The 26,936-nt window shown below is 37.5% G+C and overlaps 1 protein-coding gene across 1 annotated transcript in view; it reads left to right on the forward strand.

Moving 5' to 3' along the window:
• CFAP47 (cilia and flagella associated protein 47) overlaps positions 1-26,936 on the forward strand; it is a 509,689-nt gene that overhangs the window by 327,668 nt on the left and 155,085 nt on the right. The window contains exons 48-50 of the mRNA XM_088833637.1: positions 13,687-13,883; positions 16,038-16,181; positions 16,761-16,934. Of these exons, the coding sequence (XP_088689763.1) occupies positions 13,687-13,883; positions 16,038-16,181; positions 16,761-16,934 (515 nt within the window). The remainder of the gene's footprint in view (positions 1-13,686; positions 13,884-16,037; positions 16,182-16,760; positions 16,935-26,936) is intronic.

The following is a 26,936-nucleotide window of genomic DNA, read 5'->3' on the forward strand; positions in this document are numbered from 1 at the left end:
ACTAGTTGACCATAGATATATTGTTTTATTCCTGAATTCTCTGTTTTGTCCCATAGATCTATACATCTTTCTTTATGCCAGTACAGCACTTTTATTAATATTGTTTACTTTGCAGTAAGTTTTGAAATTAGAAACTTTGAGTCCTGCTGTATTGTTTTTTTTTAATCCACATTGTTTTGGTTTTTCTGGGATCCTCACAATTCCATACGGATTTTAGAATCAGCTTGTCAGTTTCTAGAAACAAGCTGCTGCCATTATGTTAGGTATTGCATTGACTCTGTAGATCAATTTAGGAAGGATTGTCATCTTAATAATATTAAGTCTCCTGATCCATGGCCATGCAGCATGTTTCCATTTCTTTAGATATTCCTTAGTTTTAAGAATGGAAGTTTTGTATTTCTTTTGTTGAAAATATTCCTATGTATTTAATTCTTTTTGATGAAATTGTAAATTGTTTTCTTAATTTCAATTTGGATTATTCATTGCAGAAGTATAGAAATACAATTGGGTTTTAGATATTGAAATTATGCCATGTGACCTTGTTGAACTGAATTTTTATTCTAATGTTTTACTGGATTACTTAGGATTTTCTATATGTTGTTAAGAAAATGTCATATGCATACAGAGATTGTCTTGCATCTCCCCTTCTAAAATGAATTCTTTTTATTTCCTTTCCTTGGCCGATTGGTCTGGTTAATACGTCTAGAGTGTTAAATGTAAGTGATAAGATGGGACATCCTTGTATTATCTGAGCTTAGAGAGAAATAATCTCGTCTTTAAAGTCTCATGATAGTGGTAGGTTTTTCATAGATGCCCTTTATGAGACAAAGGAAGTTCCCATCAATTCCTAACTTATGTCATTTACATTATCTAATTTTGGGCATGCAGTTGTTTATAGCATTCTCTTACATTCCGTTTTTTTATAAAGCAAAAGTAATGCCCCACTTTCATTTCTGATTCTAATAATTTGAATATTTTATCTTTTTCCCTTGATCCATATAACTAAAGGTTTGTTGATTTTCTTTGTCTTTTCAAAGAACTAGCATATGTTTTCAGTGATTTTATTGTTTTATCTTCTCTATTTCATTAAGTTCTCCATTAATTTTTACTTTTTCACTCTACTTTTTAAAACTTAGCTTGTTCTTCCTTTTCTAATATCCTAAGGTGAATGGTTAGGGTTAGATTTTAGATCTTTTTTTGGATACCTGATACTAAAGTTGACTCATTGGAAAAGACACTGATGCTGGGAAAGATTGAAGGCAGGAGAAGGGGATGATAGAGGGTGAGATGGTTGAATGGTATCACTGACTCAGTGAACATGAATTTGAGCAAACTCTAGGAGAGAGCCGAAGATAGAGAAGCCTGGTATGCTGGAACTCATTTTATATTTTCATAAATGGTGATTGGATACATGTACACCCATGGCTGATTCATGTCAATGTGCTGCAAAAACCACTACAATATTGTAATTAGTCTCCAATTAAAATAAATGAATTAATTTTTAAAGGGATTTTAATTAAGATATATTAAATTTCATACATAAGACTTTAGTATAGTGAAATCAGAAAAGTAGTTATGTAAGTTAACCATATTAACATAGTTTGTAAATTCTGATTTTTTCTTGTCAATGCTATATTGTATTTTTTTTGGTGAACAGAGTATAAATGTTTTAAAAATAAAAGTCAGTAGAAAAATAGTGGCTGCAAACAATTAGCATGCTAAAAAGAGATATTAATATTTTAAGGGGGCAAAATTATGCTCCCCTACAGTGCAGACTCAAGACAGTGAGTGCAAGAAAAAAGAGAAGGAAGGGAAGAATGGAAAACAAATCAATGAATGATACATGAGCTGCTACCTTAATGTCTACTACTTACCTCTAGGACAAGATGCAACAGGTCACTCAGCAGGTGTCACTTTTGAAGAGCTATGTAAAAAGAAAGTGCCTTTGAGCTGTCACTATGAGAGAGGAAGGGAAGGAATATGTCCTGTCTATTGCTACTGTTTGCCACATTTTACTCCATGGGCATTAATGGTCCTAGGCTTCAAGCTGGCATTCCCTGGCCTCATGGAATGCCAGCTTCTAAGCCCTAGCATGGCCAGAGGAGCCCCAAATTCCAAAATTGGGACTGATCTACCTGTGTGTAGAGCAGTAGCTAAGGAATTGACTCCATTAGTTCTAGAGGTAGTTACAGGTCATCCTCAGGCAAAGGAACATGGAGACAGGACAAGTGGTTGAAGTTGCTGGAGGTGGTGGAACCAAGGGAATCTCAGGAAGCACATAAAATGTATCCCTTACAGCAATGCTGTCTTATTGTACATATTTTAGATAATTCTACTAGTTACACTGTCTCCAGCTTTCAAGGAAGACACTGTCCAATTTCCTTCCCTTTTCCCTACCATCTCTGTAGACATGCTTCAATTGCAGGCCCAGAGCCAAATCTCATCTCTGACCCAGCATCTCAGGACCCATCTATGCTGATCCCCTCCCCTCCAGCTTTCAGTGCCATCCATGCTGTCTCATGAGCACTATTCCTATTACTGAACTGAACTTGAGTTTACTTGCTTGTGGCAGTAAAGCCAATCTACCGACACCGGGTTGTGGTGAAAGAAAGTACAGCATTTATTGCAGGTGCCAAGCAAGGAGTCCATAGAGCTCCTGCTCAAAAGACTCAAACTCCCCAATGGGTTTCAGGGAAGGAGTTTTAAAGGCAAAGTGAAGGAGAGGGTCACATGGTGGATGATCAGCTCATGCACAACCCCCTGATTGGTTGATGGTGAGGTAACAGGGCAGTCACAGGGGTTAACATCTTCACTCCTCAGGCTCTAGCTGGTCTGGAGCCTCTGTGCTCATGGTCATCATGCAGTTAACTTCTGTCTTCTGGAGGTTTTAATATCTGCAAAACCACTCAGGAATGTGCATCAGACTGTTACCTTTGTCCTTTAGGGAGGAACTGAAGATTTTGTGACTGCTCTCTGACTGATTTTTCATTTAAACTGTTACCAGCTCTCCTAGACTAACTGCTCTTTTTGTTGTTGTAAATATATGTTCACATACTTTCAATCACTAATTCTTGAGCTAGCCTTTTGTGACTTGGGGCATGCTGGGACTAAAGCTTTTGTACAAACAAGAGGCAGATGGAAGACGTGGTGGGGGTGTGGGGGTCTGTCCTGGGAAAGCCCCATATGGTCTGCACAGTTCTGTTTTGACATTAATTCTAGCCTCCCTGGTTCCTCACTGCTGTGATACATCTCCCTCTTTCACACCTGTTCCACTACCCAGGCATAGGTTACTTTTTTTTTTTCTGTTTGAATTTATTTTATTTTATTTTAATTTTTATTGGAGGCTAATTATTTTACAATATTATATTGGTTGGTTTTGCCATACATTGACATGAATCTGCCCCGGGTGTACATGAGTTCCCCTTCCCGAACCCCCCTCCCACCTCCCTCCTCCCCTTATCCTCCCTCTGGGTCATCACCGCACACCAGCCCCAAGCATCCTGTAACATGCATCGGCCCTGAACTGGCGATTCGTTTCACATATGATAATATACATGTTTCAATGCCATTCTCCCAAATCATCCCACCCTCACCCTCTCCCACAGAGTCCCAAAGACTGTTCTATACATCTGTGTCTCTTTTGCTGTCTTGTATACAGGGTTGTCATTTCCATCTTTCTAAATTCCATATATACGCGTTAGTATACTGTATTGGTATTTTTCTTTCTGGCTTACTTCACTCTGTATAATAGGCTCTAGTTTCATCCACCTCATTAGAACTGATTCAAATGCATTCTTTTTAATGGCTGAGTAATACTCCATTGTGTATATGTACCAAAGCTTTCTTATCCATTCGTCTGCAGATGGACATCTAGGTTACTTCCGGGTCCTGGCTGTTATAAACAGTGCTGCGATGAACATTGGAGTACATGTGTCTCTTTCAATTCTGGTTTCCTCGGTGTGTATGCCCAGGAGTGGGATTGCTGGGTCGTATGGCAGTTCTGTTTCCAGTTTTTTAAGGAATCTCCACACTGTTCTCCATAGTGGCTGTACTAGTTTGCATTCCCACCACAGTGTAAGAGGGTTCCCTTCTCTCCACACCCTCTCCAGCATTTATTGCATGTAGATTTTTGGATAGTAGCCATTCTGACTGGTATGAAATGGTATCTCATTGTGGTTTTGATTTGCATTTCTCTGATTATGAGGGATGTTGAGCATTTTTTCATGTGTTTGTTAGCCATCTTTATGTCTTCTTTGGAGAAATGTCTGTTTAGTTCTTTGGCCCATTTTTTGATTGGGTCACTTAGTTTTCTGGAATTGAGCTGCAGGAGCTGCTTGTATATTTCAGAGATTAATGCTTTATCAGTTGCTTCATTTGCTATTATTTTCTCCCATTCTGAAGGCTGTGTTTTCACCTTGCTTATAGTTTCCTTTGCTGTGCAGAAGCTTTTAATTTTAATTAGGTCTCATTTGTTTATTTTTGCTTTTATTTCCAATATTCTGGGAGGTGGGTCATGGAGGATCCTGCTGTGATTTATGTCGGAGAGTGTTTTGCCTATGTTCTCCTCTAGGAGTTTTTTAGTTTCTTGTCTTACATTTAGATCTTTAATCCATTTTGAGTTTATTTTGGTGTATGGTGTTAGGAAGTGTTCTAGTTTCACTCTTTTACAAGTGGCTGACCAGTTTTCCCAGCACCACTTGTTAAAGATACTGTCTTTTCTTCATTTTATATTCTTCCCTCCTTTGTCAAAGATAAGGTGTCCATAAGTGCGTGGATTTATCTCTGGGCTTTCTATTTTGTTCCATTCATAAGTTTCTATTCTATTTCTTAACACCCAGGTATGTCATTGCCAGACTCCTTCCCTGGGCACTGGTATACTTTTCATGTCATCCACCCTTGTTCTGACTGTCCAAGGCCCCTCAAACCAGAATCTTGCCCCTGAACCTGAGATCTGGGGTCTTTCTTGACTGCGGACTGGCTTCTGACATCATTCTGTGCTAGTTCCTGTTTTCTCTGGACCACTTCAGTTTAGTTCACTTCAGTCGCTCAGTCGAGTCTGACTCTTTGCGACCCCATGTACCATAGCACGCCAGGCCTCCCTGTCCATCACCAACTCCCAGAGTCCATCCAAACCCATGTCCATTGAGTCAGTGATGCCACCCAACCATCTCATCCTCTGTCGTCCCCTTCTCCTCCTGCCATCAATATTTCCAAGCATCAGGGTCTTTTCAAATAAGTCAGCTCTCCATATGAGGTGGCCAAAGTATTGGAGTTTCAGCTTCAATATCAGTCCTTCCAATGAACACCCAGGATTGATCTCCTTTAAACTGGTCGGATCTCCTTGCAGTCCAAGGGACAGTCAAGAGTCTTCTCCAGCACCACAGTTCAAAAGCATCAATTCTTCGGTGATCAGCTTTCTTCACAGTCCAACTCTCACATCCATACATGACCACAGGAAAAACCATAGCCTTGACTAGACAGACCTTTGTTAGCAAAGTAATGTCTCTGCTTTTTAATATGCTATCTAGGTTGGTCATAACTTTCCTTCTAAGTAGTAAGCTTCTTTTAATTTCATGGCTGCAGTCACCATCCGCAGTGATTTTGGAGCCCAGAAAAATAAAGTCTGACACTGTTTCCACTGTTTCCCCATCTATTTGCCATGAAGTGATGGGACCAGATGCCATGATCTTAGTTTTCTCAATGTTGAGCTTTAAGTCAACTTTTTCACTCTCCTCTTTCACTTTCATCAAGAGGCTCTTTAGTTCTTCTTCACTTTCTGCCATAAGGGTGGTGTCATCTGCATATCTGTGGTTATTGATATTTCTCCCGGCAATCCTGATTCCAGCTTGTGCTTCATCCAGCCCAGCGTTTCTCATGATGTACTATGCATATAAGTTAAATAAGCAGGGTGACAATATACAGCCTTGACGTACTCCTTTTCCTATTTGGAGCCAGTCTGTTGTTCCATGTCCAGTTCTAACTGTTGCTTCCTGACCTGCATACAGGTTTCTCAAGAGGCAGGTCAGGTGGTCTGGTATTCCCATCTCTTTCAGAATTTTCCACAGTTTATTGTGATCCACACAGTCAAAGGCTTTGGCATAGTCAATAAAGCAAAAATAGATGTTTTTCTGGAACTCTCTTGCTTTTTCAATGATCCAGCAGATGTTGGCAATTTGATTTCTGGTTCCTCTGCCTTTTGTAAAACCAACTTGAACATCTGGAAGTTCACTGGACCACTTACCTGCTTATAATTTAGTTTCCCACTTCTGAAAATCCCAGTCATAACTCTTGTTTGACTAAAATGCCTTTCTTATCTGGCTGCCTTCCCAAACTTGTCCTCAATAGTCAGGCTTTACAGCTTGTTCAGTTATCAGTATGTGTCCTGTCCTAATACTTGAATTTTTGCCAACTCTAGCTGCTTTCTTTCTACTACGCACCATGCAGTAATGAGATGTGATTGTATCCTATATTATCAAAGAAAATATAGTCTAAGTTAAATAATTTGCATAACCAGTTCAAAAATAATTATAATATCCACAACTGTGTGTACTTTTTTATTCTTATAGTTTTTATATAAGATATTTTCAGTTTGATAAATGTCTTACAATTTTGCCTTTTACTGTTTTATAGCTGTGAAGGACATAAAGCCTGCAAGGAATGAAAAATGTGAACTTTAAGCCATGTCTTATTCTTCCTATTAGCAGTTCAATAGTGGACATATGCCATATGCTGTGCAGCAGTACACTTAGGAAAGCATTTAATAAAAAATAGTATAAAACTTTTCCCTGATCTAAGTCCTAGAGAATGTACTTTGTATTCGCTTGCTAACAGTTCATTGAGATTAATTTGTACACTTGGTAAATCAATCTATGAGAATTAAAAACTAAACTCTGTTCAAAACATTTTGTTTTAGTAGAAGACAATTAAAGAAAGTTTACAGGTATTCAGAGTTGAAAATGCAAAACACACAGTTAATTTGCTGTCTGCAATCCCTTGCTTCTTTCCCCATGGAGGGGTTAATTAGAAAGTGAAATCTTATTTTCGTTCTTTTCTTTTGGAAATTTTGTCTTCTGAAAAATGTTATATGAAAAAGACTTTCTGGCAAACTACAGTTCCATGATAGGCTCTCTCCTAATTTTCCATTAAATGATCCGTAAAGACATACAGAAATTCAGAAATTCAATATCAATGGAAAGGAAAGATAAGAGCCACCCATTTGCATAAATCATATGAGGAATTCCCAATAATTACTGAGCTGATGTGGCCTGATTGAAAAACACATTTAATACCTTCCATAGGCTCATGCTCAATTAAAAGATAAATTAGGTATAAAGAGGAAACATTTTAGTCCCATGATCTCCCTTTTCCTCAGAAGTTGATTGTCTGCAACCTACCAGAAAACTAGGAAGCTGCCTCCTAATTGCATTCCTCCTGGTACATAGTAGGTGTTTTAAAATATCTTTCTAATGAATGAATGTATGTGAAATGCTTTCCAGGGTGATCCTCTGTTAACACTTCTTTGTTTGCACCTGTCTTAAGAAAACAAACCCTCTGAACTTAAAATGACTGTAACTGTAGAGGAAAATGTAGAACATCATTCTATCATAAGCATGTATAGACTTTAGCATGTAGATATGGTGGTGGTGACAGAGATGGGAAAAGTCCAAGTGATTTTTGGTGCATGTTGTTGGTAAGATTAGAGTTTATTCAATAATAGGAACATTTGTACACTTTTCTAAGATGTAAATTTTCTCCTAAGTGATTTGAAAATTGCCAGTGGATATAATAAAATATTCCCTCCTACATCTAACACACTGATGCTTTTTTAATACAGAAAATTGACCCAAGAGTATGGATTGAGCTACCTCCACATTTAAATCTAAGAGATTTCTATTAAAGAAAGGGGAGTAAGACCCTGTAAGAGTGACTACTTAGGAAATATAGCCCTCTCCTATTTATAGAAGCAAATGAAAGAAGAAAAAACACAGTTGTTTTTTAAATGCTAGAAGGTAAAAGAGTGACACCTAAATTCACACTTAAATAGGTTGTCGTGAAACAGTAGAATGGCAAAGACAAGATAAATTCTGAAAACTAAAGAGAAAAAGACATATTATTTTCAAAGGAACAAAAATTTTATGGAAGGCAGAATTACCAACATAAACAAGAGAAGCCACAAGACAATGGTATTGTAGTACTGAAGCAAATTAACTGTCAGCCCAGGATTTTAAATCCCATTAAACTATCACTCAAGAGTAAGAATGAAAAATATTTTCAATTCAACAGTAAAACTGGGACAATTTAAAACTCACAGATAGTTGCTAAAAGAGCAAAGGAGGAGCTACTTATGAATAAAGGAAACTGAATTCAAAAGAAAAACTTGGCATCAAAGAGCAGTGATTAATAAAATAATCACAAAATAAGATATTAAAATAAGTATGTCATTAATCATGATAAATGTAAAAGTTGATATTTTCACAGTGGAAAACAGAATGCAGCTTTATGCTGTTTACAAAATTGCCTTATAAAATATCTAAAAATTTATGCCAGGTATTTACTAATCAAAAAGTAGCTGGCATAAATATAAAATAGGTAGATTTTAGGGAATTCTGTGGCGGTCCAGTGGTTAGGACTCAGGGCTTTCCATCTGGAGATCCAGGTTCCATCCTTGGTAGGGAACTAAGAGCCTACAAGTAACATGGTGCTGCCAAAAAAAAAAAAAAGTTAACTTTAAGACAAATCATTAATTTAAAAGGGAATACTCCCATGTAGGGGGGAAAAATTGAAGTTATTTCCACCTAATCATATAATCTGAAAATTTACAAAGCAAATATTAGCAAATATGGAAGAATAAATGAACAAATCCACATTTAGAGTAGATTTTATTGTACATATGTCAATAATTGATAGATCAAGCCAAAAGATATTAGTAAGACTGTTCTCACCTTGACCAACACAATAAGATTAGGTGTTCCTCTACCTATTAAACCTATTAATAGCTTGACTGTGCTGGAAATAATGGCAGTTCTTGCCATTTACTTATTATAGCAGTTTGATATCCCTCTCTGGTCTTTTTCCTGTGCTTTAGGGCACCAGGGGAAATGTGTACATATTGCCTTTCAGTAAAATCTGACAGAGAACTGCATACCAGTCTTTTCTGCTAACAGATACTTAGAAACTTCATGGGGAGACAAGTCCCATCCTCTCAGCCATTTGGAGTTGGCTAGGAAGTAAGATCACATGTCATTCTCTTCACTTCAGTTCAGTTCAGTCGCTCAGTCGTGTCCGACTCTTTGCGACCCCATGAATCACAGCACGCCAGGCCTCCCTGTCCATCACCAACTCCTGGAGTTCACTCAAACTCATGTCCACAGAGTTGGTGATGCCATCCAGCCATCTCATTCTCTGTCGTCCCCTTCTCCTCCTGCCCCCAATCCCTCCCAGCATCAGAGTCTTCTCCAGTGAGTCAACTCGTCGCATGAGGTGGCCAAAGTATTGGAGTTTCAGCTTTAGCATCAGTCCTTCCAATGAACACCCAGGATTGATCTCCTTTAGAATGGACTGGTCATTCTCATAGCATCCCCCAAAATTTTCCTTCCTCAATTCCAACTTCCTATCCACCTTCCTTTCTTTTTTTCCCTTTTTCCCTTTCCTGCTTTCTTCCTATCTCTTTTCTTTCACACTTAAATATTATATTATTTTAGATCTTCCTGGTGATAAAAAGCAAAAGTAATTCAGCTAGTCTCTTCTGAAGTGATAATATCCATTTTAACCAGTATTTCAAACATTGAAGTTGTCAGTAATTAGTGTGGGTATATATCATTTTCCAAGACCCACCATTCACCATTGCTTGTTCGTTTCCAAGGCAAACCATACACTATCACAGTAATCCAAGTCTATGCCCCGACCAGTAATGCTGAAGAAGCTGAACAGTTCTATGAAGACCTACAAGACCTTCTAGAACAAATACCCCCAAAATGTCCTTTTCATTATGGGGGACAGGAATGCAACAGTAGGAAGTCAAGAAACATGTGGAGTAACAGGCAAATTTGGCCTTGGAGTACAGAATGAAGTAGGGCAAAGGTTAATAGAATTCTCCCAAGAGCATGCACTGGTCATAGCAAACACCCTTTCCAAACAACACAAGAGAAGACTACACATGGACATCAACAGATAGTCGACACCAAAATCAGATTGATTATATTCTTTGCAGCCAAAGATGGAGAAGCTCTATACAGTCAGAAAAAACAAGACCGGGAGCTGACTGTGGCTCAGATCATGAACTCCTTATTGCCAAATTCAGACTGAAATTGAAGAAAGTAGGGAAAACCACTAGATCATTCAGATATGACCTAAATCAAACCCCTTATGATTATACAGTGGAAGTGAGAAATAGATTTAAGGTACTGGATCTGATAGACAGAGTGCCTGATGAACTCTGCACGGAGGTTTGTGACATTGTACAGGAGACAGGGATCAAGACCATCCCCAAGAGAAAGAAATACAAAAAAGCAAAATGGCTATCTGAGGAGGCCTTACAGATAGCTGTGAAAGGAAGAGACGTGAAAAGCAAAGGAGAAAGGAAAGATATACTCATTTGAATGCAGAGTTCCAAAGAATAGCAAGGAAAGATAAGAAAGCCTTCGTCAGCGATCAATGCAAAGAAATAGAGGAAAACAACAGAATGGGAAAGACTAGAGATCTCTTCGAGAAAATTAGAGATTCCAAGGGAACATTTTATGCAAAAATGGGCTCAATAAAGGACAGAAATGGTAGGGACCTAACAGAAGCAGAAGATATTAAGAAGAGGTGGCAAGAATACACGGAAGAACTGTACAAAAAAGATCTTCACGACCCAGATGATCATGATGGTGTGATCACTCACCTAGAGCCAGACATCCTGGAATGTGAAGTCAAGTGGACCTTAGGAAGCATCAATACAAACAGAGCTAGTGGAGGTGATGGAATTCCAGTTGAGCTATTGCAAATCTTAAAAGATGATGCTGTGAAAGTGCTGCACGCAATATGCCAGCAAATTTTGAAAACTCAACATTGGCCACAGGACTGGAAAATATCTGTTTTCCATAAAACCATTGGCCTGCAGCAACAATTTAAATGCCAAGGAGACATGGCAGGACATGGATGACATCTGCTACAGAGAAGAATTGGAAAGGACTTTGAGAAAACATGTCCCTAAAAGAGAATGATGATGTTGAGATGGCACAGTCTAGCCAGTAAAATTTCCAAATTTCTAAATATGAGAAGTCTCTACCTCTGCTATTTCACATCTAAGGAGATGTGGATACTGCCTGATGAATACCTTAATCCACAAGTAGCTTCTTTTTGATAATATATGATATTATTCCTACTCTTTTTCTAGTATGAATTAATTAAATTATTTCAGATGTTTAAGGAAAAGAATATTATTTTATGAATATATCTTCAACAATAAATCCATCATTTCCATAAATCCTATTATGAATTTATTTTTGGACTTGTAAGGGAGAGGAGGTTGCATGGCATATTCCTTAGGGTCTTTGCTTATGAACATTTCATGAGTTGGGAAATGTACACTTAAGGATGTCCTTGACTTTCACTTTCAGACTCAGTATCAATAGAAAATGCATATTTTTAGGGAAAAGGAAATAGTGTATAACATAAAGCTTTTGATAGTAGCTTTATACTTGAACTTGTGCATTTCAATTGTTGTTTACCATGAAATGGCTAGTTATTCTTTATCTTTGATGAAAATAATAATTATTGCTGATTAAACTTCATATTCGAAGCAGTTTAATTTTATTTAAATTACCTAATCTAAATATTTTCATTTCAATCTATTCGTGCAAGAGAAAAGTATGGTTTCTTCCTTTCTGATAATAAAGCAACAAATTTTAATCAAATAATTATCTCACCTAGTTTGTTCTAATGATGTTGCCACAATTCAAATACTTCTCTCAGATTGAAAGTAATCAATGAACAACAGATGATAAGATGTGCCTGGAGTCCTTTCTGATAAGAAAAAAAATTATTCTAAAACTATATTTGTACTTGAATAGGACAGAATAAAAATAACAATATTCTGACAGCCTTTGTATCCTCCTTAGACCTGCTGAGTCTCTTGAACTTTGCTTAGATATAATATATATTTCAAGAGTAATCCACTATCAGTGTTTTGTAATATACAACATAAAACTATGACGTTTATACATAACATAATATATACCACCAGTCTACTCTGTCCATGGAATTCTCTAGGCAAGAATACTGGAGTGGGTAGCCATTCCTTTCTCCTGGGGATCTTCCCAACCCAGGAATTGAACCTGGGTCTCCTGCATTGCAGGCAGATTCTTGACTGTGTGAGCCACCAGGCGTATATTGTATGTTGCTATATATAACACATAATATATAACATACAACACACAATGTATTCTATATAATATGTGATGAATGCTCATGCTCAGTTGTGTTCGACTCTTTGTGACCCCACGAACTATAGCCTACCAGGCTCATCTGTCCAGCGGGTTTTCCAGGCAAGAATACTGGAGTGGGTTGCCATTTCCTACTCCAATATGTTGAATATATTTTATAATATGTATAACATATGCATGCACCTCCTCAATATGTTTTAAAAGTATTTAAAGCAACTAATGTTCTTATAGCAATGACTGGTTTTCTTGGCATATAGACTTCAGTGTATTTGAAAACAAGTTTGCCGTTTTTAACATTTGAGGTGTTAAATGTGAGTGAATTAACATTATAGCCATTTAATATAATATGTGTCCAGTCCATTGGTTAATAAGTTTGATTTGTTTTCTTGATTTCAGAGAATTTTCTTTCACAGAATTAGGTTTCTAAGCATCTTTTATCACTTGTTTTTTATCTATAACTTAAATAATTTGAGTTTAGCGGTGAAACTTGTATTATATTCTTATAGTGCATCCTACTTTAGGGTTGAGAGATTTTTATAACTATTTTCTCACTTCATGGAGAATAAGAAAATGGTGACTTTCAGAGAAATAGTAGTGTTGCTTGAAGGAAAGAACCAGCATAGATAGCCCACCATAAGAAATTATATTAGCTATTCTGGTATATGGTATAACAAGGTGATGTGAGAAGTATTCATTGGTTATGCCTCTTTTGGCTTCTCTTGGTTATTAAAAATTATTTCTATCTGCTGGTCAAGTTGTAACTGATTTTGACTGCTGTGGGATAGAGCACTCCTGTGTCATAGAAATGTAGCGGATAATACTACTTACCAAATATCCCATATATCTCTCAAGTCTCAGCCCCTGTTGACTGAGATAGAATCATGTGTTTGGTTCTGACCAGTTAACTATACTGTGTCTGAACTTTGGGCTGAACACCAAAAAGCCCTTGAGCAAACTTTCAGCTCCTCTTCCCCTGACCTGTACACAAAGGAGGAACAGTGTACCTGGGTCCCTCAGTAGCTTTATGGAGGAGACTTTCTTCTGACCTATGCAGGATATAATCTATCATTAATAAAATAAATAAACTTACTTGTAATGCCCAGGAGACTGAGGAGTAGTGTGCTACCTTGTTAGAACCTAGTCTTATCTGGATTATGTAATGCAATTAAATACAATATAATGAAATATTCCTTTATCCTAAAATGAATTTTAGGATTTATACCATCAAAATTATTAAACCATTTTTAAATTATTTTGATAGCTGCAGGTGGATCTGTTCCAGTCCCTTTGCGATTTATTCCTCTCTGTCCTGGACGCTACCCTTGCAAAATTTTGTTGACGTCAAGGTACGATGTGCGTCTCTATTGCATTGAAGGTGTGGTGAATGAAGAACGTCCAGAGGCCAGATTTCATTTTGAAACACCAGCATTTGAAGCCATTACCCAGAATATTCCAATTGTAAGTACAAACTTTCTTTTTTTTTTCTTTTTTTTGGTACTTTCTTTATTCCCACTGCCACTGTCTCGAAGTTTACTTCAAACCTCTCATCTAAACTAGTCAGTTCAGTTCAGTTCAGTTCAGTTGCTCAGTCATGTCCGACTCTTTGTGACCCCATGAATCGCAGCACTCCAGGCCTCCCTGTCCATCACCAGCTCCCGGAGTTCACTCAAACTCATGTCCATCGAGTTGGTAATGCCATCCAGCCATCTCATCCTCTGCCGTTCCCTTCTCCTCCTGCCCCCAATCCCTCCCAGCATCAGGGTCTTTTCCAGTGAGTCAAGTCTTCGCATGAGGTGGCCAAAGGATTGGAGTTTCAGCTTCAGCATCAGTCCTTCCAATGAACACCCAGGACTGGTCTCCTTTAGGATAGACTGGTTGGATCTCCTTGCAGTCCACGGGACCCACAAGAGTCTTCCCCAGCACTACAGTTCAAAAGCATCAATTCTTCAGAGCTCAGTTTTATTTATAGTCCAACTCTCACATCCATACATGACTACTGGAAAAACCATAACCTTGACTAGACAGACCTTTGTTGGCAAAGTATTATCTCTGCTTTTTAGTATGCTATCTAGGTTGGTCATAACCTTCCTTCCAAGGAGTAAGCGTCTTTTAATTTCATTGCTGCAATCACCATCTGCAGTGATTTTGGAGCCCCCCAAAATAAAGTCTGACACTGTTTCCACTGTTTCCCCATCTATGTGCCATGAAGTGATGGGACGAGATTCTATGATCTTAGTTTTCTGAATGTTGAGCTTTAAGCCAACTTTTTCGCTCTCCTCTTTCACTTTCATCAAGAGGCTTTTTAGTTCCTCTTCACTTTCTTCCATAAGGGTGGTGCCATCTGCATATCTGAGGTTATTGATATTTCTCCCAGAAATCTTGATTCCAGCTTGTGCTTCTTCCAGCCCAGCGTTTCTCATGATGTACTCTGCATATAAGTTAAATAAGCCGGGTGACAATATACAGCCTTGATATATTCCTTTTCCTATTTGGAACCAGTCTGTTCCATGTCCACTTTTAACTATTGCTTCCTGACCTGCATACAGGTTTCTCAAGAGGCAGGTCAGGTGGTCTGGTATTCCCATCTCTTTCAGAATTTTCCACAGTTTATTGTGATCCACACAGTCAAAGGCTTTGGCATAGTCAATGAAGCAGAAATAGATGTTTTCCTGGAACTCTCTTGCTTTCTCCATGATCCAGTGGATGTTGGCAATTTCATCTCTGGTCCCTCTGCCTTTTCTGAAACCTGCTTAAACATCTGGGAGTTCACGGTTCACACACTGCTGAAGTCTGGCTTAGAGAATTTTGAGCATGACTTTACTAGCATGTGAGATGAGTGCAATTGTGCGGTAGTTTGAGCATTCTTTGGCATTGCCTTTCTTTGAGATTGGAATAAAACTGATCTTCTACTGATTCCTAATTGCATTATGTGTGGCCATTTGTTACTCCAATTTGATGTCACAGTTTTATTCCTGAATATAAATGTTATCATATTACTCACCTGATTAATCACTTCTGCTAGATCTCTTTGCTTAAAAAATTAACTCCAATACCCTTAACCTATCATCAGACTAAGCAGACTCATGGTCTGTCAGATCACTGTGCCCCAAATTCAGTTGTGACCTTAACATATGATTAAGATGGGCTCATAGGCACTAAGACCTCTGATTGGCTATTGTTGCTGTTCAGTCGCTCAGTCGTGTCCGACTCTTTGTGACACCATAGACTGCAGCACACCAGGCTTCCCTGTCCTTCACCATCTCCTGGAGCTTGCTCAAATTCATGTCCATTGAGTTGGTGATGCCATCCAACCATCTCATCCTCTGTTGTTGCCTTCTCCTCCTACCTTCAATCTTTTCCAGCATCAGGGCCTTTTCTGATGAGTTGGCTCTTCTCATCAGTTGGCCAAAGTATTGGAGCTTCAGCTTCAGCCATTAGTCCCTCAGTGAATATTCAGAGTTGGTTTCCTTTAGGTTGACTGGTTTGATCTCCTTGAAGTCCAGGAGACTGGCTATTACTTGGCTATAAGTGAGTGATGATAGTGTAAACAAAGGTAATTTTTAAGGAATTTTTTTACACTGATGTGTTTCTATCTTTATTTTCATGCTTTAGATTAATGAAACAAAGAATGAATGGAAATGTCAAGTTACTATAGAAGGAGAATGGTTTCATGGACCTCCTTTTTTATATGTCGGACCAGGTGAAACTGTGGATTATCCTCTCACATTCAAACCTATTTTTGAATGTGAGATTATGGTATGAACTCATTGATATTTTCCCTTAGCACTAATATGTTGATAAACCAATGTGTGATGTTTACCTCTACAATTTATGATAAATTTTCTTGCAGAAAAGTTACATTTTCCATGAATTTGATCATTGATGTTCACTCTGCTTGAAACTTTAATAAATGTTTTAATTTGAGGTATAAATATTCTGAAAGTCACATTGTCATAGGCTTCAATATTTATATCTAGGTTATTTTTATGTACTATGTTTAACAAAGTAAAATCATTGCTTTGTTTTTATTCAGTAAGGAAGTTTATACTTCAGAAAATATTTTCTTAAGTCATATTTCTTTGACAAGTATGTAAACAGCATGAGAATGCCTATTAAACTCTGTCACCTAGTGAAAGTGAAAAGAAATAAAGAGCTTTTCACAGAAAATCTGTCTTCATTCATTCAGTAGAAGCATTTATATGTAAACTGGATAAGTCAGTGACTAACACCTTCTTGAAAGCTCATTTCATTAATCAGATTCAAAATTCCTAAGACAGAAGAAATTGTTGACTTCTGTCACTCCTATAGAGCTGAAATTTGACTGATTTGTCACAGGGCAAGCTTATTCTACAAAATGAAGTAGATGGTATGGAGCATATCTTTGACATAAAAGGAATTGGAAAAAGACCCCTGGCCTTGGAACACATCACTGTAGACTGTCAAGTGGGGGAAGTAGCAAATAAACCCATAATAGTACCCAATTATACACCAAACATCCTAACATTTAAGGTAAGTTTGTTTTTTGTTTTTTTAAATATGAAAGTGTTCTCATAAAGAGTACATTGAATTGTATGAAATTTTAAAACATTTAATTTTACTTAGCTAGGTAAAGCAGTGTGACACAAGGAGTGGTTAGAATTCTTTTTATTAGTCCAATATGTTTTAAAATGCCATTTCATATAAAGTTGAATTAGCACCAAACAAGTTTTATATCTAAGTATTAGTATATAATCATAAACACATTAAAATTTACTTATTTGAGTCCTGTGTATTTTTACTTGAAGATATTGTGCATGATAATGAAAGATCTTTTCAAAAAAACTTTTAAACAGCTTTTGAAATTGTAATGTGATATCTGCAGGCATGAAATTTCAAAAGTATATCCTGTCACTTACCAGTATGAATAATAGTGGGAATATGAAGAAATACATAATTATTTATATCTTTATTTTTTATGAGGTTTTATTCTTGACCTTCCTCACTTGATATGTTTAAGCAAATCTGAAAATAAATTTCTCTACTTCCTTCTCCCATATTTATCTACAAATTGTGTGTTCAATAGAATCCTCAAAGAAGCTTCAAGTATCTAGCCATCATAGATGTCTGTATCTAGTTTTAGAGGGTGCTTCAGAAGTTTAGAAATTCACTGGGTTTGTTCTCTGCTATTTTTGGTAATCTTGAAAATTTTGCACTTTGATTTTCTTCTTCTTTCCTTACTGGATTACAAATAGAGTGAATATTATGAATGAAAATTTTATTTTCTTAATCCCCTGCTAAAACTCTTCACTGTCATCTCTTGCCATCAGATCTAGTCCATGCTCCCTGAAGTGGCTCATGTGCTTCAAAAGTATGTTTGCTCAGCTTCATGTCTTACCACTCTTGCCTCCAGCCACACTTAGGCCACTGTATACAGTATTTCCTTTTGCTACTATCTAGAAATCTTTATCCAACTCCCTATCTTCTGCTTCTCTGTGCTTAACTCCATTTCATTCTTTAGGGCATGTATTAGATGCCACTTTTCTAAGAATCTTTCTAGATCCCCATAAACCTGGATTATAGATGCCTTTCATGTGCTTCCACAACATTTTTTTTTACCTTTCCCACAATCATGTACATTATATCTTATTGCTATTACCTATTTATTGTTCTCCACCAGATTATTTACTGTGAGGAAAGGAGCATACCCCCTCATATCCACACTTTTACCTAGCATAAATCATAGTGCATGGGTGCTCAGTCACTCATTCATGTCTGATTCTTTTTTACCCCATGGACTATAGCCTGCCAGGCTTTCTCTCCATGGAATTTTCTCCACAAGAATACTGGAGTGAGTTGTCATGCCCTCCTCCAGGGGATCTTCCCCACCCAGAGACTGAACCCACGTCTCCTTTGTCTCCTGCATTACAGGTAGATTCTTTACTGCTGAACTACCTGGGAAGGCTGTAAATCATAGTATCAAACACATAATAGTTTTTCCAGGAAGATTTGTTTAATAAACAGATACAAACATAATGGGTGGCATTTCAAATGGAAAGAAAGAGGGAAAAAAATGAAGGAAATAAAAGAAAAGAATAAGAAAATCATGACTACTTAGATTTGCTATAAATAAGGAAAGAAGTCATTTTTCCACCACTCCCTTTCCCTTTCCAGAATTTACTGATGTGCAAGGAATTTCATTTTAAGAGTTTGATGAAAACAGCTTAAAGAAAATATCCTTTAATATCTTAACATTGGTTATTTCATTTTGTTGTTAGGGCAGAGGTGATGTCTGTAGGTTTTTAAAATTTCATCCTTCAGCATTTTTTTTTCACTGTAGGCTTTTAAAAATAATAAGTATGCTATGCTAACTATGAAAAGTGAATATATTTTTCTAATTAAACATAGAAGTGGAATTTTATATAACAAAATTATTCTCACAAGAAGTAATAATTAAGGTCTATATTTCTGTTGTTTCAATATGCAAATAAAGCTGAAGAATCTAGTTACTTTTACCTTTAGAATGTAAATTTTCCCTGAGGCTTTTTCTGTAATTAAAGATGTTGCATATTAAATTTTTTAAATATAATTTCATTCAAGTACTAATAATACTGAACATGTATTCTAGTTCTTTTATATTTCTACATTTAAATAGCATTAAGAGTTATAAAAGAACAAAAACATATTTAAAACCTAAAACACATGGTCTTATAAATATTAGAATAAAGTATCACCTTTCTTAATTTGAAAATCATCATTATTTTTAATCAGCATGTACTAATGAGCATTACCAATTTGCCATTTCTATTCATTTATTATATTTGAATCATTGCTGATATTTCACTGAAAATACTATTGAGAAACAACTGAGGTGCTGGTAAGGACAAAGGCTAGACTGGAAACTTTGATCTACAGTGTCAGGTTTCGTGTTGCACTTGCTTTGAAGCCAGTGAAATGCTTCTGATTCTCTGTGCACTCAGGGTTGATTCGCACTCTCCCCCTACTCCTTCAATACCTTCCTCATTGTTGGACTATTTTTCTTAATCTGTAAGTATTCTCAAAGGTTTTGCATTACAAGTTAAAGCTTGCCTCTAACAATACCCCTTCAACTATTACCTTCTATATTTTTTTGTGATTGCTAAACTTCTTGAAAAAGCGTTATTTACATGATGACTTCTTACTTCACGGTGGCCCATTTGTAGCTCCTCTACTCTGTTGAAACTGCTGCCACAAAGATCACCTGTAACTTTTGTCCAAGAAAAATCAGTTATTTTCCCAAATTATCTGCCCTGAAACTCCTTTAATGTTTGGCACTATCTGCCTTCTTAACTTCCCAGGTGGTGCTAGTGGTAAAGGACCCGCCTGCCAATGCAGGAGACGTAAGAGGTGGGGTTCAATCCCTGGGTCAAGAAGGTCCCTGGAGGAGAGTGTGGCAACTCCCTCCAGTATTCTTGCCTCAAGTATCCCATGGACAGAGTAGCCTGGCGGGCTGCAGTCAATAGGGTCACAAAGTCGGACAGGACTGAAGCAGCTTAGCAAGCATGCAGCACACTGTCTTAACACTCTTCACCTTTTATTTTATATCTTTCTTTATTCCTCATTTCCATGCCATTTCTTGATTGTTACTTATCTAGTCCTCTTATTCCTCTAACCTTCTCATTTCTGTTTAAAGTTCTACCTTCTAAAGCATCCTCATATCTGTACCACATCACACTTGGCAGTTTCTTGGTTTCAGACTATCATTTAGGTACAAGTGGCAAATTCATACTTTTATTCTCAATGTATTAGCTTCAGCCTCTCGTTTTTGACTGCTTACTTTATACCTCTACTTGGACAGTCTGCTAACAACTCAAACGCAGTATATTCTTTTAATATCTTTTCCTTTTTCTATTTTTCATTACTGCTAGTATTCTTTTTTATGATGTTTTGAATTTTTTTAAAAGCCTTTTTACTATATTTAACCTTATTGCTACAAGAATAGTTTGCAATAGAATGTTGAGACTTCCCTAATAGGAAAAATATTATAAAGGATAATGGAATATAATAAGCGATACATGTAAAATGCTATGGCATTTTATCAAAATGACCAGGTAGTAGGAGATAGTTGTGCAATAAGGAAAACAGGAGACTTGGGACTTCAGAATAGTGGAATTTCTTAAATCTGTTCCTCCTTAAAAGCAATAAAAACACTGACAAAAACTGTCAAAATGAAATTTTAAATCTTTAAATTAAACAAAGATTTCAAACAACCTGAGGAGTATTTACTCAAGAAAAACTGAATCCTGGTAACGGAGTAATTTGTTGCATTTTGACTTGACATTTCTGTCCCCCCTCTCCGCTGCTCTGCAGTCTTACAACCACAGTGGCTGTGAAAACTGCAACCTTGTAAACAAAGGAAGAGGCAGACTGAGTATGACTCTGCTTACAATTCCCACCCCAGTACATTGTCACAATTTGACCTTTCTCATAGGTCTCTAGCAACACCCCTCCCCACAAGTGACGGGCTGTCATCTTTTGACTTGTGTCATATCTTGCTCTGATAGAGAGGACTGATCCTTAAGACGCTTGCCAAAAACATACAATAGTTTGGCATTGCAGTTGCCTGAGGCTACAAAACCAGTTGTGACCAACTAGAGTTTGACTAAAAACTTGAAGATGTGGGGATTAAGATATCTGCAGTGAATTTCACAATTCTGACATGTCCCTGGGTTACATGCAGGCCACATGCATATACAGAGTGATGTGATTGCCCAGGGAAGACCTGAGAGGGTGCCAGTTTTTTCATCTCTGGCTGATGTGAGCTGGAAGTTAAGGCTAAGGTAGAGCTGTAAACTACCTAAGTGCTGAAGGTGTGCCACAACACGTATGCAGTGCTTCTTGACAAAGTGTAAAAGATTTATTATTTCAGGCATGTAAAAAACTTGTGACAAACTATATGCATACCTTGGAGATACTTGGTTTGGATTCAAGACCACCACCACAATAAATCAAAATAACAATTTATTGTTATTGTGACTGACTTTAGTAAGTCACACAGATTTCTCTTTCCCACTGCATATAAAAGTTATGCTTTATGCTGCACTGCAGCTTAAGTATGCAATAGAATTATTTTAAAAGGATGTACATACCTTCATTAAAAAATACTTTATTGGGGAGACGCCGGGCTCCGACGGCACAGACGCGGGAGACGCCCGGCTCCAGCAGCACAGACGCGGGAGATGCCCGGCTCCGGCACAAACGACCACGTGCAGAATCGTGGCTGAGAGGAGCTGCCCCGCGCCCAGGGTTAGGGCGGCGGCCGAGAGGAGCTCTACCACATCCAAGAGGCGGTGGCTGCTTGGGCACCGGAGGGCCGAGAGGAGCTACTCCACATTCAAAGCAGGAGGGGCGGCCTTGAGGAGATACCCCTCGTCCAAGGTAAGGTACAAAGGCTGCACCTTGCTGGAGCAGCTGTGAAGAGATACTCCACGACCAAGTGGAATATAAGAATCCAGTGTTCTGGGGAGGAAGGAACAAGATGGCGGAGGGATAAGACAGCGAGACCACTCTCTTCCCCCACAAATTCATCAAAAGAACATTTGAACGTGGAGTCAAGTCCACAAAAAAAACTTCTGAATACTGGCAGAGGACATTAGGCACCCAGAAAAGCAGCCCATTGTCTTCAAAAGGAGAGGGAAGAAATCCAGCTCCACCCACCAGAACACCGACACATGCTTCCCTAACCAGGGAACCCGGACAAGTCACCCGTCCAACCCCACACACAGCAAAGAAACTACATAATAAAGAGAACTCCACAAGCTGCAAGAAGAGGGAAAGACCACCCCAAGCAAAGCAATATAAGCAAGATGAAGAGGCAGAGAAATAACCCAGCAAGTAAAGGAACAAGATAATTGCCCACCAACACAAACAAAAGAAGAAGATATAGGGAATCTACCTGATAAAGAATTTCGAATTTTGATGGTGAAAATGATTCAAAATCTTGAAAGCAAAATGGAGTTACAGATAAATAACCTGGAGAAAAGGATTGAGAAGATGGAAGAAAGATTTAATAAGGACCTAGAAGAAATAAAAAAGAGTCAGTGTACAATGAATAATGCAATAGATGAGATCAGAAACACTCTGGAGGGAACAAACAGTAGAATAACAGAGGCAGAAGACAGGATAAGCGAATTAGAAGATAGAATTGTAGAAATAAATGAAGCAGAGAGGAAAAAAGGAAAACGAATTAAAAGAAATGAGGACAATATTAGAGACCTCTGGGACAACATCAAACGCTCCAACATTCGAATCATAGGAGTCCCAGAAGAAGAAGACAAAAAGAAAGACCATGAGAGAATACTTGAGGAGATAATAGTTGAAAACTTCCCTAAAATAGGGAAAGAAATAATCACCCAAGTCCAAGAAACCCAGAGAGTCCCCAACAGGATAAACCCAAGGCGAAATACTCCAAGACACATATTAATCAAATTAACAAAGATCAAACACAAAGAACAAATATTGAAAGCAGCAAGGGAAAAGCAGCAAATAACACACAAGGGGATTCCCATAAGGATAACAGCTGATCTTTCAACAGAAACTCTTCAGGCCAGAAGGGAATGGCAAGACATACTTAAAGTGATGAAAGAAAATAACCTACAGCACAGATTACTATACCCAGCAAGGATCTCATTCAAATATGAAGGAGAAATCAAAAGCTTTACAGACAAGCAAAAGCTGAGGGAATTCAGCATCACCAAACCAGCTCTCCAACAAATGCTAAAGGATCTTCTCTAGACAGGAAACACAGAAAGAGTGTATAAACTTGAACCCAAAGCAATAAAGAAAATGGCTACGGGATCATACTTATCAATAATTACCTTAAACGTAAATGGGTTGAATGCCCCAACCAAAAGACAAAGGCTGGCTGAATGGATTCAAAAACAAAATCCCCATATATGCTGTCTACAAGAGACCCACCTCAAAACGAGGGACGCATACAGACTGAAAGTGAAGGGCTGGAAAAAGATATTCCATGCAAATAGAGACCAAAAGAAAGCAGGAGTAGCAATACTCATATCAGATAAAATAGACTTTAAAACAAAGGCTGTGAAAAGAGACAAAGAAGGAAACTACATAATGATCAAAGGATCAATCCAAGAAGAAGATATAACAATTATAAATATTTATGCACCCAACATAGGAGCACTGCAATATGTAAGACAATTACTAACAAGTATGAAAGGGGAAATTAACAATAACACAATAATAGTGGGAGATTTTAACACCCCACTTACATCTATGGATAGATCAACTAAACAGAAAATTAACAAGGAAATACAATCTTTAAATGATACAATAGACCAGTTAGACCTAATAGATATCTATAGGACATTTCACCCCAAAACAGTGAATTTCACCTTTTTCTCAAGCGCACATGGAACCTTTCCCAGGATAGATCACATCCTGGGTCATAAATTTAGCCTAGGTAAATTAAAAAAAATTGAAATCATTCCAAGCATATTTTCTGACCACAAGGCAGTAAGATTAGATCTCAATTACAGGAGAATAACTATTAAAAATGCCAACATATTGAGACTGAACAACACGCTGCTGAATAATGAACAAATCATAGAAGAAATCAAAAGAGACATCAAAATATGCATAGAAATGAATGAAAATGAAAACACAACAACCCAAAACCTCTGGGACACTGTAAAAGCAGTGCTAAGGGGGAAGTTCATAGAAATACAGGCACACCTCAAGAAACAAGAAAAAAGTCAACTAAATAACCTAACTCTACATCTAAAGCAACTAGAAAAGGAAGAAATGAAGAACCCCAGAGTCAGTAGACGGAAAGAAATCATAAAAATTAGGGCAGAGATAAATGCAAAAGAAACAAAAGAGACCATAGCAAAAATCAACAAAGCCAAAAGCTGGTTCTTTGAGAAGGTAAATAAAATTGGCAAACCACTAGCCAGACTTATCAAGAAACAAAGGGAGAAGAACCAAATCAATAAAATTAGAAATGAAAATGGAGAGATCACAACTGACAACACAGAAATACAAAGGATTATTAGAGAATACTATCAGCAATTATACGGCAATAAAATGAATAACCTGGAAGAAATGGACAAATTCCTAGAAAAGTACAACTTTCTGAAACTGAACCAGGAAGAAATAGAAAATCTGAACAAATCCATCACAAGCACGGAAATTGAAACTGTAATCAAAAATCTCCCAGCAAACAAAAGCCCAGGTCCAGACGGCTTCACAGCTGAATTCTACCAAAAATTTAGAGAAGAGCTAACACCTATTCTACTCAAACTCTTCCAGAAAATAGCTGAGGAAGGGAAACTTCCAAACTCATTCTATGAGGCCACCATCACCCTAATCCCAAAACCTGGTGAAGACCCCACAAAAAAAGAAAACTACAGGCCAATATCACTGATGAACATAGATGCAAAAATCCTTAACAAAATTCTAGCAATCAGAATCCAACAACACATTAAGAAGATCATACATCATGACCAAGTGGGCTTTATCCCAGGAATGCAAGGATTCTTCAATATCCACAAATCAATCAACGTAATACACCACATTAACAAACTGAAAAATAAAAATCATATGATTATCTCAATAGATGCAGAGAAAGCCTTCGACAAAATTCAACATCCATTTATGATAAAAACCCTCCAGAAAGTGGGAATAGAAGGGACATACCTCAACATAATAAAAGCTATATATGACAAACCCACAGCAAACATTATCCTCAATGGTGAAAAACTGAAAGCATTTCCCCTAAAGTCAGGAACAAGACAAGGGTGCCCACTCTCACCACTACTCTTCAACATAGTTCTGGAAGTTTTGGCCACAGCAATCAGAGCAGAAAAAGACATAAAAGGAATCCAAATTGGAAAAGAAGAAGTAAAACTTTCACTGTTCGCTGATGACATGATCCTCTACACAGAAAACCCTAAAGACTCTACCAGAAAACTACTAGAGCTAATCAATGCATACAGTAAAGTTGCAGGATATAAAATCAACACACAGAAATCCCTTGCATTCCTATACACTAATAATGAGAAAATAGAAAGAGAAATTAAGGAAACTATTCCATTCACTGTTGCAACGAAAAGAATTAAATACTTAGGAATATATCTACCTAAGGAAACAAAAGACTTGTACATAGAAAACTATAAAACACTAGTGAAAGTAATCAAAGAGGACACTAATAGATGGAGAAATATACCGTGTTCGTGGATTGGAAGAATAAATATTGTGAAAATGAGTATACTACCCAAAGTAATTTATACATTCAATGCAATCCCTATCAAGCTACCAACAATATTTTTCACAGAACTATAACAAATAATCTCACAATTTGTATGGAAACACAAAAAACCTCGAATAGCCAAAGCAATCTTGAGGAAGAAGAATGGAACTGGGGGAATTAACCTGCCAGACTTCAGGCTCTACTACAAAGCCACAGTCATCAAGACAGTATGGTACTGGCATAAAGACAGAAATATAGATCAATGGAACAAAATAGAAAGCCCAGAGATAAATCCACGCACCTATGGACACCTTATCTTTGACAAAGGAGGCAAGAATGTACAATGGAGAAAAGACAGTCTTTTAACAAGTGGTGCTGGGAAAACTGGTCAGCCACTTGTAAGAGAATGAAACAAGAACACTTCCTAACACCATACACCAAAATAAACTCAAAATGGATTAGAGAGCTAAATGTAAGACCAGAAACTATAAAACTCCTAGAGGAGAACGTAGGCAAAACTCTCTCCGACATAAATCACAGCAGGATCCTCCAAGACCCACTTCCCAGAATATTGGAAATAAAAGCAAAAATAAACGAATGGGACCTAATTAAAATCAAAAGCTTCTTCACAGCAAAGAAACTATAAGTAAGGTGAAAAGACAGCCTTCAGAATGGGAGAAAATAATAGCAAATGAAGCAACTGATAAAGGATTAATCTCCAAAATATATAAGCAGCTCCTGCAGCTCAATTCCAGAAAAATAAATGACCCAATCAAAAAAAAGGCCAAAGAACTAAACAGACATTTCTCCAAAGAAGACATAAAGATGGCTAACAAACACATGAAAAAATGCTCAACATCCCTCATAATCAGAGAAATGCAAATCAAAACCACAATGAGATACCATTTCACACCAGTCAGAATGGCTGCTATCCAAAAGTCTACATGCAATCATGCAATAAATGCTGGAGAGGGTGTGGAGAGAAGGGAACCCTCTTACACTGTTGGTGGGAATGCAAACTAGTACAGCCACTATGGAGAACAGTGTGGAGATTCCTCAAAAAACTGGAAATAGAACTGCTATATGATCCAGCAATTGCACTTCTGGGCATACACACCGAGGAAACCAGAATTGAAAGAGACACATGTATTCCAATGTTCATTGCAGCACTGTTTATAATAGCCAGGACATGGCAGCAACCTAGATGTCCATCTGCAGACGAATGGATAAGAAAGCTTTGGTACATATACACAATGGAGTATTACTCAGCCATTAAAAAGAAT

The sequence above is a fragment of the Moschus berezovskii genome, chromosome X, assembly GCF_049115385.1.
Source record: "Moschus berezovskii isolate FMDL1 chromosome X, NW_MosBer_1.0, whole genome shotgun sequence".
Taxonomy (NCBI): domain Eukaryota; kingdom Metazoa; phylum Chordata; class Mammalia; order Artiodactyla; family Moschidae; genus Moschus; species Moschus berezovskii.